A 15,879-nucleotide genomic window follows, 5' to 3' on the forward strand; every position below is an offset into this window, starting at 1 on the left:
GAAAAATAAACAAGCCTATCCAACCTCTCTTCATAACTTAAATGTTCCATCCCAGGCAACCAATCTTGGTGTTTTGCAAACTTACTAACCATACCTCCTAAATTCTCATCCAAATATAAATAACAAATAACAGTAGATCCGGCACTGATCCCTGAGGCACACCGCTGGTCACACAGGCCTCCAGTTTGAAAAACAACCCTCTACAACCATCCTTTGTCTTCTGTCGTCAAGCCAATTTTGTATCCAATTGGCTACCTCATCCTGGATCCCGTGAGATTTAACCTTATGCAACAACCTACCATGCAGTAGGCTTGCCTTTGACAAGGTACTGCAACCACAAATCCCAACATTACTGGTCACTGAATCCCTACAGTGCAAATGGAGGCCAGTCATCGAGTCTGCAAAAGAGCACTCTTCCTAGGCCCACTCTCTCCCTGTAACCCCTCTTAACCGGTGGGCACTAAGGGGCAATTTATCATGGTCAATCCACCTAATCTGCACATCTTTGGACTGTGGGAGTAAACCGGAGCATCCGGAAGAAACCCAAGCAGACATGGGGAGAAGGTGCAACTCCACAGTCACGCCAGGTTGGAATCAAACCCGTGTTCCTGGCACTAAGGCAGCAATGCCATCGTGCCGTGCAGGAGGAGGCATTTGAAGTTTTCCCCAGTTGGTTAAATGGTGCCAGTTAGACTCTATTTGATGATAGGAGCCACCAACACCAGTTATTGGATCAGAAATTTCACAATTTATTCCTGGTCTCCAACTCTTCGAATATGAATAATGATGAGGGAAGGCAGAGAAGAAGGAAACAGAGAAAGCAAGAACATATGCTTCGAAAACATGTCAAAAGTCAAATCTCTTACCTTTCCTATTAGGAAGTAAACAAGTGACTCTTTGGGAACAATTTGTTTCAGTTCTTCAAGCTCCTGTAATGCTGCCTGATGAAAAGGAGAGACGTCACAGGAAGCTGAAGCCAAGATTACCCAAATTAATTCTAAGCACACCTTGTATAAAACCCAACATAACATACTTACTTTGTACTTTTCATTTGCAAACAAAATTGAGGCTCTGTGGAATTTGCATAGAGGGTTTTTTGGGTCGATACTGATGGCTTTATTAAGTGTTTCAAGTGCACTTTCTGACTTCTTTAGTGCATGCTGGACCTGTTGAAAAAAATCCCATGTGTAGTTAGTTTCATGATCAAATGACCAAGAACACTAGAGCAGAATCCTAGACAACATTTAGACCAGAGGATATTATACAGCAACCAGGATTTGATCAATCATTAAACTGAGGCCGGTGTGCCTATTCAAGTGTTTAGTTCCTGTAACAAACCCACAGCATTAAAGAGCAGAGAGGTCTCCAATGTCCTGGTCAGCATTCTTTCCTCAGCCACATCTAAAATTAAAATTTCAGCAGATGAAATGTACACATGTTCCATTTTATGACATTGTGTGTTTGTTTGTTATAGTGACACCATTCTTGCTCCTACAGAGCAGGTCTGATACTGCCAGAATAGGGGAGAAATTCCTTGGATTAGAGTTGAAACAGAGGAAAGAATTGACTGCATTACAAAATATTGTCAGTGTCTCAGTTCTCACCTGGGATTAGGTTACCTGGAGTCCTAATGACCACTTGAAAAGGCAAACTTGAACAACATGTTGCTGCGCTACATCATTCACAAACAGCAAAGCAAATTCCAGCCCTGTCCTTACCACATGTCTAAAGAAACCCTTTCACAGCTCCATAATGATGACCATGTAAATACAAAACTCTTGTAAAAACCCAGCAGGTCTGACAGCAACTGTGTGGAGAGAAGGAGGCTAACGTTTCACGTCTGGATGACTCTTTGCTCCACAAAGTCATCGAGGCTTGAAACCTTATTTCCCTTCCCTCTCCACAGATGCTGTCCGATCTGCTGAGATTGTCCAGTATTTTCTGTTTTATTCAGATTCCAGCATCTGCAGTAATTTGCTTTTATCTTGTTAAAACCCATTTGGTTCACAATAATCCTTCAGAAGAAATTGGTCATCCCAGAGCAGGAGCTGACCTACATCGCTCTCAACCCAAAACAATGTGGGGTTTACTCTTGACTGATCTCTGAGATAGTCCAACAAATAATTCTATTTTATATAGCCGCTGCAGAAAAGTTTGAGAATAAAATGGACAAACCACCCAATATTGACCATGGCATTGGAAACAACAAACACAAACTGACCAAAACACTGAAAAGTTCTCACTAACATCTGGGAGCTTGTATCAAAATTGAGAGCTATACCACAGACAAGTTAAGCAACACCCTGATATAGTCATAATATCGCAGCATTCGCCATTACGATCCCTGGGTGCCTCCTACCTCATGGGCAGGACAGACTCACCAGCAGTGGTGGCATAGTCATAATCAGATGGGAGGGAGTTGACCTGGAGTCCTCAACATCTATGCTGGACCCCATGAAGTCTCACAGCACCAGGTCAAGCATGGACAAAGAAACCTCCTGCTGATTACCACCACCCGCACGGACTCCGCTGATGAATCAGTGCTCGGTACCGTGGCTTAATAGCAACATAATAATCTTTATTATTGTCACAAGTAGGTTTACATTAACACTACAATGAAGTTACTATGACAATCCCCTAGTCCCCACACTCCGACGCCTGTTCAGGTACAGAGGGAGAATTTAGAATGTCCGATTCACCTAACAAGCTAGTCTTTCCGGACTTGTGGGAGGAAACCGGAGCACGCGGAGTAAACCCACGCAGACACAGCGAGAACGTGCAGACTCCGCACAGACAGTGACCCAAGTTGGGAATTGACTCTGGGACCTGGCGCTGTGAAGCAACATTGCTAACCACTGTGCTACTGTGCCGCCCATGCACTACTATTAGCTCCACTACTGACTGAGCTGGCCAGATTCTGAAGGACATATCTGCTAGACTGAGCCTGCAGCAGGTGGTGAGGGAACCAAGAATAAAAAACATACTTGACCTCATCCTCACCAATCTACCTATTGCAGTTGAATTGAGGAATATCCGTCTCACAGCCCTCTTGGGAGACAAAATCCCATCTTCGGCCCCTCCAACGTGTTAAGTGGCACTAGGTAAGATGATGTCACCATAGTCCCAGATGACCATAGGCTGCTTTCCCCTTTGGTGATTTAACTTGATCGTGAGGTGGTGGAAAGCACTGGATACGGCAAAGCTTATGGTCCCAGGTAACATTCCGGCTATAGCACGGAAGTCGCCTGTTCTCCAGAACTAGCGGTGCCCTCTGCCAAGTTGTTCCAGTACAGATACAACATTGGATCTACTTGACATTGAATCTACTTACAACAAATCAGGTTGATGTGATCAGTATAGTATGTGGGCGAGGCGAGTTAGCATACCTTCTCACTTGTGCTACTTTGCTTCAGTTGGCTAGCAGAAATGCGAAGAGTGTCAAATATCTATCTTTCTCCCCATCAGTACACCGCCTCTCCATCGGCAAGCCCACAGCTGTGCCTTATGGTGACACATCAAAATTGGGACCGTCTGGGCCCCAACTAAAGCTTCAGAGGAGGTTTGGCCCACATACATGCAGTGTACAGGCTCATCGGTCATGCCCTGACAGTCATGAACCCAACTCCCAGTAATGGGCAAATAGCTCCACTGTCATGTGGATATCGCAGGAGAGTTGGAAGACTAAGTGCGCAAGCCCTTAGCGTAGCCCAAAAGCAGACTGATGTCTAAATAGGTAATCTTTCTGGCAACTCCTGCAACCAAGCCAGTGCTAAATAAAATGTTTTGCATTTCTTCGAACCCAACCAGGAAGTTGAGAGGGGGGCCTTGATGTTTGACAGACCTCGGTCTGCATAACCTTTGCCCAGGCTTGAGCTCTTGGAGAGCACCTCCAATTTCACTGCAGTGTGTTAGCACAACAAAGGAGGGAATGTTTACGAGTAATGAGCCCAACAGGTTTGGCATAGATAGCATGGATAGTCTCAGATGGTGGAAGGGATTATTGTGCCCAATGATCTGTCACCATCCCCTCAAGTCATGCAGCTCCTGACTTTGAAGGTGCTGACCCACCATAATCCATTTGCTTTATGTGTTCTTGGAACTCAGGCAGCTGGATTCTCTGTCCCGCCATGCCAGATTTCTGATTTAACACGCCGGTGGGATGCTCCATTTCCCTCTGTTTTTGCCGAATTTCCATTTCCCTCTGTTTTTGCTGCATTTCCATTTCTCTCTGGTTTTGCTCCATTTCTTCATCTGTAACTGGATCCTAGCCAATTCTACTGACTGTGGATCCGGCCTCGGATGCATTGCCTGCAAATTTAAATGTTGAGCAATCGCGTCACTTGTGTCTTCTTAGCTCTAGCTGGTACAACCAGTTTCAAATCTCTTGCCAATTTGATGAGCGAGTCTTTGCAAAGCTCCTCCAAAAATACCAGAGATGTGTCATCCACCTGGAGAAATGTCTTAGTGCTTCCATAGCCATACTGTTATAATACTACAAACCTGATGTCTGTGTAATTTACTCTGTACCCCCAAATTAACTGTTGAATGTTTCAATCCCGGACGAGCCACCAATTTCTGTGACAACATCCTGGGCGAGTACGTGGTCAATTCCAGTCCCACAGACCCCGGCGTCCCAACAAAAGTGAATTAACAAATAATTTGCGTTATCCGAAGATCTTTCACACTTGACTGCTCCAATGAGTTACAGGCAACAGATTTAACTAAAACATTAACAAAGTATATAGCTCGAGTACTTTAGATGGGTCCGTTTTTGTCCAATGTATGCAGGAGGGTTTCCTGACGCAGTATGTAGATAGGCTAACGAGAGGGGAGGCCATATTGGATTTGGTACTGGGTAATGAACCAGGACAGGTGTTAGATTTGGAGGTAGGTGAGCACTTTGGTGATAGTGACCACAATTCAATTATGTTTACTTTAGTGATGGAAAGGGATAGGTATATACCGCAGGGCAAGAGTTATATCTGGGGGAAAGGCAATTATGATGCGATGAGGCAAGACTTAGGATGCATCTGATGGAGAGGAAAACTGCAGGGGATGGGCACAATGGAAATGTGGAGCTTGTTCACGGAACAGCTACTGCGTGTCCTTGATAAGTATGTACCTGTCAGGCAGGGAGGAATTGATCCAGCGAGGGAACCGTGATTTACTAAAGCAGTTGAAACACTTGTCAAGAGAAAGAAAGAGACTTATGTAAAGATGAGATGTGAAGGTTCAGTTAGGGTGCTCGAGAGTTACAAGTTAGCTAGGAAGGTCCTAAAGAGAGAGCTAAGAGGAGCCAGGAGGGGACATGAGAAGTCTTTGGCAGGTAGGATCAAGGATAACCCTAAAGCTTTCTATAGATATGTCAGGAATAAAAGAATGACTTGGGTAAGAGTAGGGACAGTCAAGGACAGTAGTGGGAAGTTGTGCGTGGAGTCCGAGGAGATAGGAAAGGTGCTAAATGAATATTTTGCGTCAGTATTCACACAGGAAAAGGACAATGTTGTCGAGGAGAATATGAGATACAGGCTACTAGACTAGAAGGGCTTGAGGTTTACATGGAGGAGGTGTTAGCAATTCTGGAAAGTGTGAAAATAGATAAGTCCCTTGGGCCGGATGGGATTTATCCTAGGATTCTCTGGGAAGCTAGGGAGAAGATTGCTGAGCCTTTGGCTTTGATCTTTAAGTCATCTTTGTCTACAGGAATAGTGCCAGAAGACTGGAGGATAGCAAATGTTGTCCCCTTGTTCAAGAAGGGGAGTAGAGACAACCCCGGTAACTTTAGACCAGTGAGCCTTACTTCTGTTGTGGGCAAAATCTTGGAAAGGTTTATAAGAGATAGGATGTATAATCATCTGGAAAGGAATAATTTGATTAGAGATAGTCAACACGGTTTTGTGAAGGGTAGGTCGTGCCTCACAAACCTTATTGAGTTCTTTGAGAAGGTGACCAAACAGGTGGATGAGGGTAAAGAAGTTGTTGTGGTGTATATGGATTTCAGTAAAGCGTTTGATAAGGTTCCCCACGGTAGGCTATTGCAGAAAATATGGAGGCATGGGATTCAGGGTGATTTAGCAGTTTGGATCAGAAATTGGCTAGCTGGAGGAAGACAAAGGGTGGTGGTTGATGGGAAATGTTCAGACGGGAGTCCAGTTACTAGTGGTGTTCCACAAGGATCTGTTTTGGGGCCACTGCTGCTTGTCATTTTTATAAATGACCTGGAGGAGGGTGTAGAAGGATGGGTGAGTAAATTTGTAGATGACACTAAAGTCGGTGGAGTTGTGGACAGTGCGGAAGGATGTTACAGGTTACAGAGGGACATAGATAAGCTGCAGAGCTGGACTGAGGTGGCAAATGGAGTTTAATGCAGAAAAGTGTGAGGTGATTCATTTTGGAAGGAATAACAGGAAGACAGAGTACTGGGCTAATGGTAAGATTGTTGGTAATGTGGATGAGCAGAGATCTCGGTGTCCATGTACATAGATCCCTGAAACTTGCCACCCAGGTTGAGAGGGCTGTTAAGAAGGTGTACGGTGTGTTAGCTTTTATTGGTAGAGGGATTGAGTTTTGGAGCCATGAGGTCATGTTGCAGCTGTACAAAACTCTGGTGCGGCCGCATTTGGGTTTTGCGTGCAATTCTGATCGCCGCATTATAGGAAGGATGTGGAAGCATTGGAAAGGGTGCAGAGGAGATTTACCAGAATGTTGCCTGGTATGGAGGGAAGATCTTATGAGGAAAGGCGGAGGGGCTTGAGGCTGTTTTTGTTAGAGAGAAGAAGGTTAAGAGGTGACTTAATTGAGGCATACAAGATCATCAGAGGATTGGATAGGGTGGACAGTGAGAGCCTTTTTCCTCGGTTGGAGATGTCTAGCACGAGGGGACATAGCTTTAAATTGAGGGGAGATAGATATAAGACAGATGTCAGAGGTAGGTTCTTTACTCAGAGAGTAGTAAGGGCGTGGAATGCCCTGCCTGCAACAGTAGTGGGCTCGCCAAACTTAAGGGCATTCAAATGGTCATTGGATAGACATATGAACGATAAGGGAATAGTATATGATGGGCTTTAGAGTGGTTTCACAGGTCGGCGCAACATCGAGGGTCGAAGAGCCTGTACTGCGCTGTAATGCTCTAAGTTCGAATAAAACGAGAAAAGATGAACCTAAGTAAGTAACAGGATAACCCTCTACCAGACCACCTAATCCCAAGATTCCGTCTTACCCTCTATCCAGACACAAACAAGACAGACACAAGGTAAGGGTCGGTGGGGAATAAAATAAAATAGGGATTAAAGGGGTAGGTCTGAGATGAGTCTTCACTACTGTGGTTGCAGCCTCTGGGAAATAGGTTTACTCGAGAGGTTCAGGTTGGCACAATTCCATTCTTCGACCACCATATGGTATTTCATCTAAGAATTCCAGGTTGGTGCGATTCCACTCTTTAGCCACCAGGTGGAGCCAAGTCTGGGAGTTCAGATCAGTGCAGTTCTTGTTCCCGGCTGCCAGATGGTGCTGTACGCAGGATGCTCAGATCAGTGCACTTCTGCCTTTCTACCACCAGAGGGAGCTTTTGCACCCCTGCGAGAACAATCTAGCTCTGGTTCTGGAATTTAGCAGTTTTTAGTTGCCTGGTTGCTGTACAAGACTCTGACGGCTTTATCACAAATGCTCCCACCTGAAGCTTCAATTCTTCAGCTCTTCCAGCCAGTGACACACACAGTTCGAAGGTTACTGACCTTTGGAAAAACTTGTACTTTCACATTCAGGATCACTTTCCCAGTTTTGTTGGCTGTCTGTGTTCCTTTAACACAGGAAAATCTTCACAGATTTGGCTAGAATGCTTCTTAAAATTGTCCAGCACAGAGAGAGAGAGAGAGAGAAGGAGAGAGGGTGACTTCTGAGTCCTTACTTCGCTGGCTGCTTAACAGAACTCAACAAAAGATGGCACTCTCCAGAAGACCCCCCTTCTTCCCTGAAAGTTTCTGACTGGCTTCACCAACCACAGGTTCCGATTGGAGGACACTGAAAATTCCACCTGCATCGATTGTCTGCTTTCCACGTCTATCAAACAACATCACAGATTCTACCACAGAATCTAAAGGGGATGTTTCGGACCAGCCCAACTCAAACAGAAATCCCAAAGGTTGCAATAACTTTGCAGCAGCCAACCCGAAGAATGTATATCAGAACAGGCAGCAGGACAGGCACTAAGAGGGAATACAGGACAGACACTATCCTAACAAAGCATGCAAATTCCATCAGCATACACTTATTGCTCAGATAATTACATCCTTTTTGGTTCTACCATGTTCATCAGATGGATGCCAACATATACCCAAAATGCTTCTGTAGGGTGGACTGGTCACTTGGTTGCGACCTCATAGGCATTAAATCTTGCATCTCAATGACACCTGCAAGTGAGATGTGAAGATGGCTGACATTGATTCTGACAACCGCTGACGGCCATGACTTCTGCAGGTGGAATGTTTGGAAGGGCATTGGAAGAGAATAGAATCATAGAATTTACAGTTCAGTAGGAGGCCATTCGGCCCATCATGTCTGCACCAGCCCTTGGTAAGAGCACCCCATTTTAGCCCACTCCATCGCTGTAATCCAGTAATCCCACCTAACCTTTTTTGTTGGACACTAAGGACAATTCATCATGACCAATCCACCTACCCCTACATATTTCGACTGTGGGAGGAAACCGGAGCACCCAGAGGAAACCCATGGAGACACAGGGAGAACATGCAGACTCCACACACAGTGACCCAAGCCGGGAATCAAACCTGGGACCCTGGAGCTATGAAGCAACTGTGCTACCCACTGTGCTACTGTGCTGAAGAGCAGAAACAAAATGCTCATCTTGCTGAGGGAGGGTCCAGAGAAAACAAAGGCCAGCGAATCATGGCACCTTCCCAGCCCTCTGCAGAAAATGTGGCGGAGATTGCCATGCCAGAGTGGAGCTCTTGATGCCATGCCAGAGTGGAGCTCTTGCGCCACAGAGAGTTATGAGATGGAAGGCTGCCACAGAGCATTCACTGGACAATGTGGAAAATTGTCCAGATTGTACACAAAAAGCCAGACAAATCAAATCTAGCTAATTTACACCCTATTAGTCTACTCTCAATCATTTGCAAAGTGACAGAATGAAGAAACACATACCCAACAATAAGTTACTCACTGACAGGTCAGTTTGGGTTTCATCAGGACCACAAAGCTCCAGACCTCAACTCAACCTTGTGCCAAACAGGGACAAACAGCTAAAACTGAGGCGAGGCGAGAATGACTGCCCTAGTTGGCAAGGCAACATTTGATGGAGTGTGGTGTCAAGCAGCCATAACAACATTGAAGCTAATGAAAATTGGGGCAAACAACTGGTTGAGTCACACCTAGCACAAAGGGGCCAACCAACACAGCTCCAGAACATTGCTGCAGGAGTTTATTTGGACAGTGTCTGAGGCCCACCCCTCTTCAGCTGCCTCAATGACCGTCCCTTTATTACAGGGTCAGAAATGAGGAAGCTCGCTGACAATTGCACATTATTCAGTTCTATTCACAACTCATAGAAACTCAAGCAGTCCCAAGACTTTAGCAACATTCAGCTTTGGTCTGGTAATTGGCAAGTAATTGAGAAGGTTCTCATTAGAGCGGAGAAGGATGAGGGGCGACTTGATAGAGGTTTATAAGATGATCAGGGGAATAGATAGAGTAGACAGTCAGAGACTTTTTCCCCAGGTGGAACACACCATTACAAGGGGACATAAATTTAAGGTGAAAGGTGGAAGATATAGGAGGGATATCAGAGGTAGGTTCTTTACCCAGAGAGTAGTGGGGGCATGGAATGCACTGCCTGTGGAAGTAGTTGAGTCGGAAACATTAGGGACCTTCAAGCAGCTGTTGGATAGGTACATGGATTACGGGAAAATGATATAGTGTAGATTTATTTGTTCTTAAGGGCAGCACGGTAGCATTGTGGATAGCACAATTGCTTCACAGATCCATGGTCCCAGGTTCGATTCCGGCTTGGGTCATTGTCTGTGCGGAGTCTGCACGTTCTCCCCGTGTCTGCGTGGGTTTCCTCCGGGTGCTTCGGTTTCCTCACACAGTCCAAAGATGTACGGGTTAGGTGAATTGGCTAATGATAAATTGCCCTTAATGTCCAAATTGCCCTTGGTGTTGGGTGGAGGTGTTGAGTTTGGGTAGGGTGCTCTTTCCAAGAGCTGGTGCAGACTCAAAGGGCCGAATGGCCTCCTTCTGCACTGTAAATTCAATGATAATCTATGATTAATCTAGGACAAAGGTTCGGCACAACATCGTGGGCCGAAGGGCCTGTTCTGTGCTGTATTTACATGTTCTATGTTCTTAAGGTAAGCATGCACGCTTAACATTCCACAGCAATACCATCATGGAGTCCCTCATCAACAACATGCTGAGGGTTACCATTGATCAGAAACTGAACATTGGCATACAGTGAGGCTACAAGCATACATCAAGGGACTTGGAATTCTGCGGCAACATTTCCCGAAAGCATGTCACAAAAGCAAAATGGGAAAGGTGGCCAATCCAGGACTTACAAGATAAATTAAAGATAGCATTCAATCAGAGGAAGAAGCATACAAATTGGCCAAGAAAAACAGCACGTCCGAGGATTGGAAGCAGTTTAAAATTCAGCAAAGAAAGGGTGGCATGGAGGTGCAGTGGTTAGCACTGCTGCCTCACAGTGCTGAGGACCCTGATTCGATCCCAGCCCCAGGTCACTGTGCGGAGTTTGCACATTCTCCCCGTGTTTGCGTGGGTCTCAGCACCATAACCCAAAGATGTGCAGGACAGGTGAATTGGCCACACTAAATTGCCCTTACGTGGGAAAAATAGAATTGGGTCAAATTTGTATTAAAACATTTTTTTAAATAAAAAGAATTCAGCAAGGAAAGACCAAGGGATTGATTAAGAAGAGTAAACTTGCAGAGGACATAAAAACTGAATGTAAATGTTTCAATAGGTACATAAAGAGGTATGTAATCACAGCGGTTAGCACTGTTGCTTCACAGCGCCAGGTTAGATTCCTGGCTTGGGTCACTGTCTCTGTGGAGTCTAGACGTTCTCCCCGTGTCTGTGTGGGTTTCCTCCGGGTGCTCCGGTTTCCTTCCACAAGTCACAAAAGAAGTGCCTGTGAGGTGAATTGAACATTCTGAATTCTCCCTCGGTGTGCCTGAGTGTGGCAACTAGGGGATTCAGTAACAGTAACTTCATTGCAGTGTGACACTTGACACCTACTTGTGACACTAATAATGAACCCCTCCAGTGACAAACAGCAGAAAGATCATCATCCAGTAGAGACGACAGAAGAGGATTCTGGGAGAAGTCAACTCAGTCACCTCGACTGTACTGTGGGTAGCCGAAGAACTGAGGGAGATCAACATTAGTAGAGAAATGCTGCTGGGAAAACTGATGGGATTGAAGGCGGATAATTCCCCAGGGCCTGAGAATCTGCATCCCAGAATGCTTAAGGAGGTGGCTCTGGAAATAGTGGATGCACTGGTGGTCATCTTCCAGGATTCTATAAATTCTGGAACTGTCCCTGCAGATTGGAGGGTAGCTCAAGTCACTCCAATATTCAAAAAGGGAGGTAGAGAGAAAGCAGGGAATTATAGACCAGTAAGTCTCACATTGGTAGTGGGAAAAATTCTTGAATCCATTATCAAGGACTTTATAGTGGAACATTTGGACAGCAGTGGCAGGATCAGTCAGAGTCAGCATGAAGGGAAAATCATGCTTGACAAATCTGTTGGAATTCTTTGAATATGTAACCAGTACAGTTGACACGGGGGAGCCAGTCGATGTGGTATATTTGGACTTTCAGAAGGCATTTGACAAAGTCCTGCATAAGAGATTGTGTAAAATTAAAGCGCATGGGATTGGGGGAAATGTATTGAGGTGGATAGAAAACTGGTTGGCAGAGAGGAAACAATGAGTAGGAATTAATGGGTTCTTTTCAAATTGGCAGGCAGCAACTAGTGGGGTGCCACAGGGATCGGTGCTGGGACCCCAGCTATTCACAATATATATATTAATGATTTGATGAGGGAACAAAATGTAACATCTCAAAGTTTGCAGATGATACCAAGTTAGGTGGGAAGGTGAACTGTGACGAGGATGCAGGGATCCTACAGCAAGATCTGGGCAGGTTGGGCGAGTGGGCAAATCAATGGCAGATGCAGTATAATTTGGATAAGTGTGAAGTTATTCACTTTGGAAGCAAAAACAGGAAGGCAGATTACTATCTGAATGGTTGTAAATTGGGAGAGGGGAGTGTGCAGTGGGACCTGGGTGTCCTTGTACACCATTCGCTGAAGGTAAGCATGCAGGTGCTGCAGGCGGTAAAGAAGGCTAATGGTATGTTGGCCTTCATTGCGAGAGGTTTCGAGTATAGAAGCAGGGATGTGTTGCTGCAATTATACAGGGCCTTGGTGAGGCCACACCTGGAGTATTGTGTGCAGTCTTGGTCTCCTTCTCTGAGGACGGATGTTCTTGCTCTCTCTCTCTCGCGAGAGAAGGAGAGAGAGAGATAGAGAGCAGCAAAGGTTTACCAGACTGATTTGAGGGATGGCAGGATTGTCATATGAGGGGAGATTGACTAGATTGGGATTGTTCTTGCTGGAGTTCAGAAGAATGAGGGAGGATCTCATGGAGACTTATAAAATTCTAACAGGGCGCGACAGGGTAGATGCAGGGAAGATGTTACCAATGATGGGTGTGTCCAGAACCAGGGGTCACAGCCTGAGGATTAAGGGTAAAACATTTCGGACAGAGCTATGGAGACATTCCTTCACCCAAAGAGTGGTGAGCCTGTGGAATTCATTACCATAGGAAGTAGCTGATGCTAAAACATTGAATATATTCAAGAGGCGGCTAGATATAGCACTTGGGGAGAATGGGATCAAATGCTATGGGGAGAAAGCAGAATTAGGCTATGGAGTTGGATGATCAGCCATGATCGTGATGAATGGCGGAGCAGGCTCGAAGGGCCAAAAGGCCTCCTCCTGCTCCTATCTTCAATGTATCTATGTCTCTGAAAGGCTTACCGGGCATCCTGAAACAGGAGGGTAAACAGACAGATGTCATTGTCCACATTGCTGAAAATGACATAGGCAGGAATAGCAAAGAGTCCTGCCAAGACAATTCAGGGAGTTAGGTCGGGAGCTAAAAAGCAAGAACTCTATGATAGTAATCTTGGGATTATTTCCCATGCCACATGCTAGTGAGGCTTGGAACAGAGAGCTGATACAGTTGAACACGTGGCTGAAGAACTGGTATAGGATGGAGGGCTTTAGATATACAGATCACTGGGATGTCTGCTGGGGAAGATGGGACTTGAACAAGGAGGACGGGGTGCACCTGAACTGGAGGGGCACCAATAGCCTGGGCGGGAGTTTTGCTAATGCTGTTCGGGAGGGTTTAAACTGGTGTGGCAGTGGGGTGAGAACCAGAATAGCAGGCCAGTAAGTGTAGATACTGGGGAAAAAGGTGAGACAGAGATAAACATATCGCAGAGTAAGAACAGGCAAAGGGAAGCTGCAGGGCTCAGCAGGACTGTAGGTCTGGAGTGTGTTTGCTTCAATGCAAGTATAACAGTTAAAACAGATGAATTGAGAGCCTGGATTACTGCATGGAACTATGATGTAAATGCAATTACGGAGACATGGTTAAAGGAAGGACAGGACTGGCAGCTTAACATTCCGGGATATCCTTGTTTTAGACGGGACAGAGGGGAAACAAAAGAGGTGGTGGTGGGGCGGGGGGGGGGGGGGGGGGGGGGTTGCATTGCTGATTAGGGAGCAGATCACAGCTGTGTTGAGGGAGAACACATTGGAGGGATCTTGGAGTGAGGCATTATGGGTGGAGCTCAGGAATAAGAAGGGTGAAATCACAATGTACTATAGACCTCCCAACAGCCCGAAGGAGACAGAGGAGCAGTTGTGTAGTCAGATACTGAAAAGGTGTGAAAAAAGCAGGGTAGTTGTGATGGGTAGCTTCAACTTCCCCATATTGATTAGGAATCCCTTACAGCCTTCTACGAACACGGAGACAAGGCTGGCCGCCTACTGGCTCACCAGCTGGGAAAGTAGGCAGCCACGAGAGAAATAGCGCAGGTTAAGGATAGCAGAGGCAGACTGGTAACAGAGCCAACGGAGGTCAATCGGGCATTCGAGACCTTCTACCGGAGACTGTACACCTCCGAGCCCCCCTACGGGGATGCGGGAATGAAACAGTTCCTAGACAGACTGGAACTACCAGTGGTGGGGGAAGACAGATGGAGGGAGCTGGAAGCACCAATAGACCTGGGAGAAATCATGGAGAGCATTAGCTCCATGCAGGCGGGGAAGACACCGGGACCAACGGGTTCCCGGCGGGCTTCCACAAAATATTTGCACCAGTCCTGGCCCCACACCTAAGGGACATGTTCGCGGACTCACTGGCAAGGGTCACCCTGCCCCCAACGCCAGCGCAGGCCACAATTTCACTAATACCCCAAAAAGATAAAGACCTGACGGAATGTGGATCATACAGACCCATTTCACTGCTGAACGTGGATGCGAAAATACTCGCAAAGGTCCTGGCCAAAAGGCTGGAGGGCTGTGTACCAAAGGTGGTCGCAGAAGACCAAACGGGCTTTGTTAAGGGTCGGCAGCTCACAGTGAACATCAGGCGGCTACTGAATGTGATCACCAGAGGTGATCGTCTCCCTGGGCACAGAAAAGGCCTTTGACAAAGTCGAACGGAGCGACCTCCTCGAGGTACTGGAGCGGTTTGGGCTAGGAGCGGGATTCACCGCCTGGGTGAGGCTCTTGTACAACGCTCCAATAGCGAGTGGCCGAACTAACACCACCAGCTCGGAATACTTCCAGTTACAGAGAGGAACAATACCGGGCTGCCCCCTGTCCCCACACTTGTTCGGACTGGCGATCGAACCCCTGGCGATAGCCCTGCGGGACACAAAAAGCTGGAAGGGAATCCGGAGAGGAGACAGACAGCATCGAGTCTCACTCTATGCAATTGACCTGCTCCTCTATGTCTCGAAGCCACAGGAGGGACTGAAGGCAATACTGCAAACACTGGAAGAGTTTGGAACCTTCTGGTGCTACAAACTTAACCTGGGCAAAAGCGAGACATTTCCAGTGAACCCAAAAGGGGGAGGGTCAGAGCTGAAGGGGCTCCCGTTCAAAACAGCTAGAACAGATTCCGTTACCCGAGGATCCAAAAAGCCAGAGACAGGACACAGATCCACAAGTGGAACCTGACCAGCCTGGTGGAGGAAGAAAAGACCTTAAACGGTGGGGCTCACTCCCACTCTCCCTGGCGGGAAGAGTGCAGTTGATCAAGATGAACGTACTGCCAAGGTTCCTCTTCCTGTTTAGATCCATCCCGATCTTCATCCCCTCCGTGGCGTCCTCAGAGGGGGGGGGGGGGGGGGGGCGCTTGGCGCTCCTCAGAGGGGGTGGGGTGGGGGGGTGGGGGCTCGGCGCTCCTCAGAGGGGGGGGGGCTCGGCGCTCCTCAGGGAGGGGGAGCGCTCGGCGCTCCTCAGAGGGGGAGGGGGGCGCTCGGCGCTCCTCAGGGGGGGGTGGGGGGCTCGGCTCAGAGGGGGGGGGGGGGGCTCGGCGCTTCTCAAAGGGAGAGAAGTTCACCGCTCCTCAGAGAGAGGGGGGGGGGGGGGGGGTCGCTCGGTGCTCCTCTGGGCGGGGGGGGGGGGGGGGGGGGGGCGCCCGGTGCTCCTCAGGGCGGGGGGGGGGCGCCCGGTGCTCCTCAGGGAGGGGGGCGCTCGGTGGTCCTCAGAGGGGGGCGCTCGGCGCTACTGAGAGGGGGGGGGGGGGCGCTCGGTG

General features: G+C 47.4%; 1 protein-coding gene across 3 annotated transcripts in view; it reads right to left on the minus strand.

The window, feature by feature from the left end:
* The window catches only part of cdc27 (cell division cycle 27), a 241,920-nt gene that overhangs the window by 8,916 nt on the left and 217,125 nt on the right, over positions 1 to 15,879 (minus strand). For all 3 annotated transcript variants that reach the window (XM_072486884.1, XM_072486887.1, XM_072486886.1), the window contains 2 exons: positions 1,038 to 1,166; positions 867 to 941 (listed from right to left, as the gene is read on the minus strand). In XM_072486884.1, the coding sequence (XP_072342985.1) occupies positions 867 to 941; positions 1,038 to 1,166 (204 nt within the window). The remainder of the gene's footprint in view (positions 1 to 866; positions 942 to 1,037; positions 1,167 to 15,879) is intronic.

Source organism: Scyliorhinus torazame, chromosome 21 (genome assembly GCF_047496885.1).
Source record: "Scyliorhinus torazame isolate Kashiwa2021f chromosome 21, sScyTor2.1, whole genome shotgun sequence".
Classification (NCBI taxonomy): domain Eukaryota; kingdom Metazoa; phylum Chordata; class Chondrichthyes; order Carcharhiniformes; family Scyliorhinidae; genus Scyliorhinus; species Scyliorhinus torazame.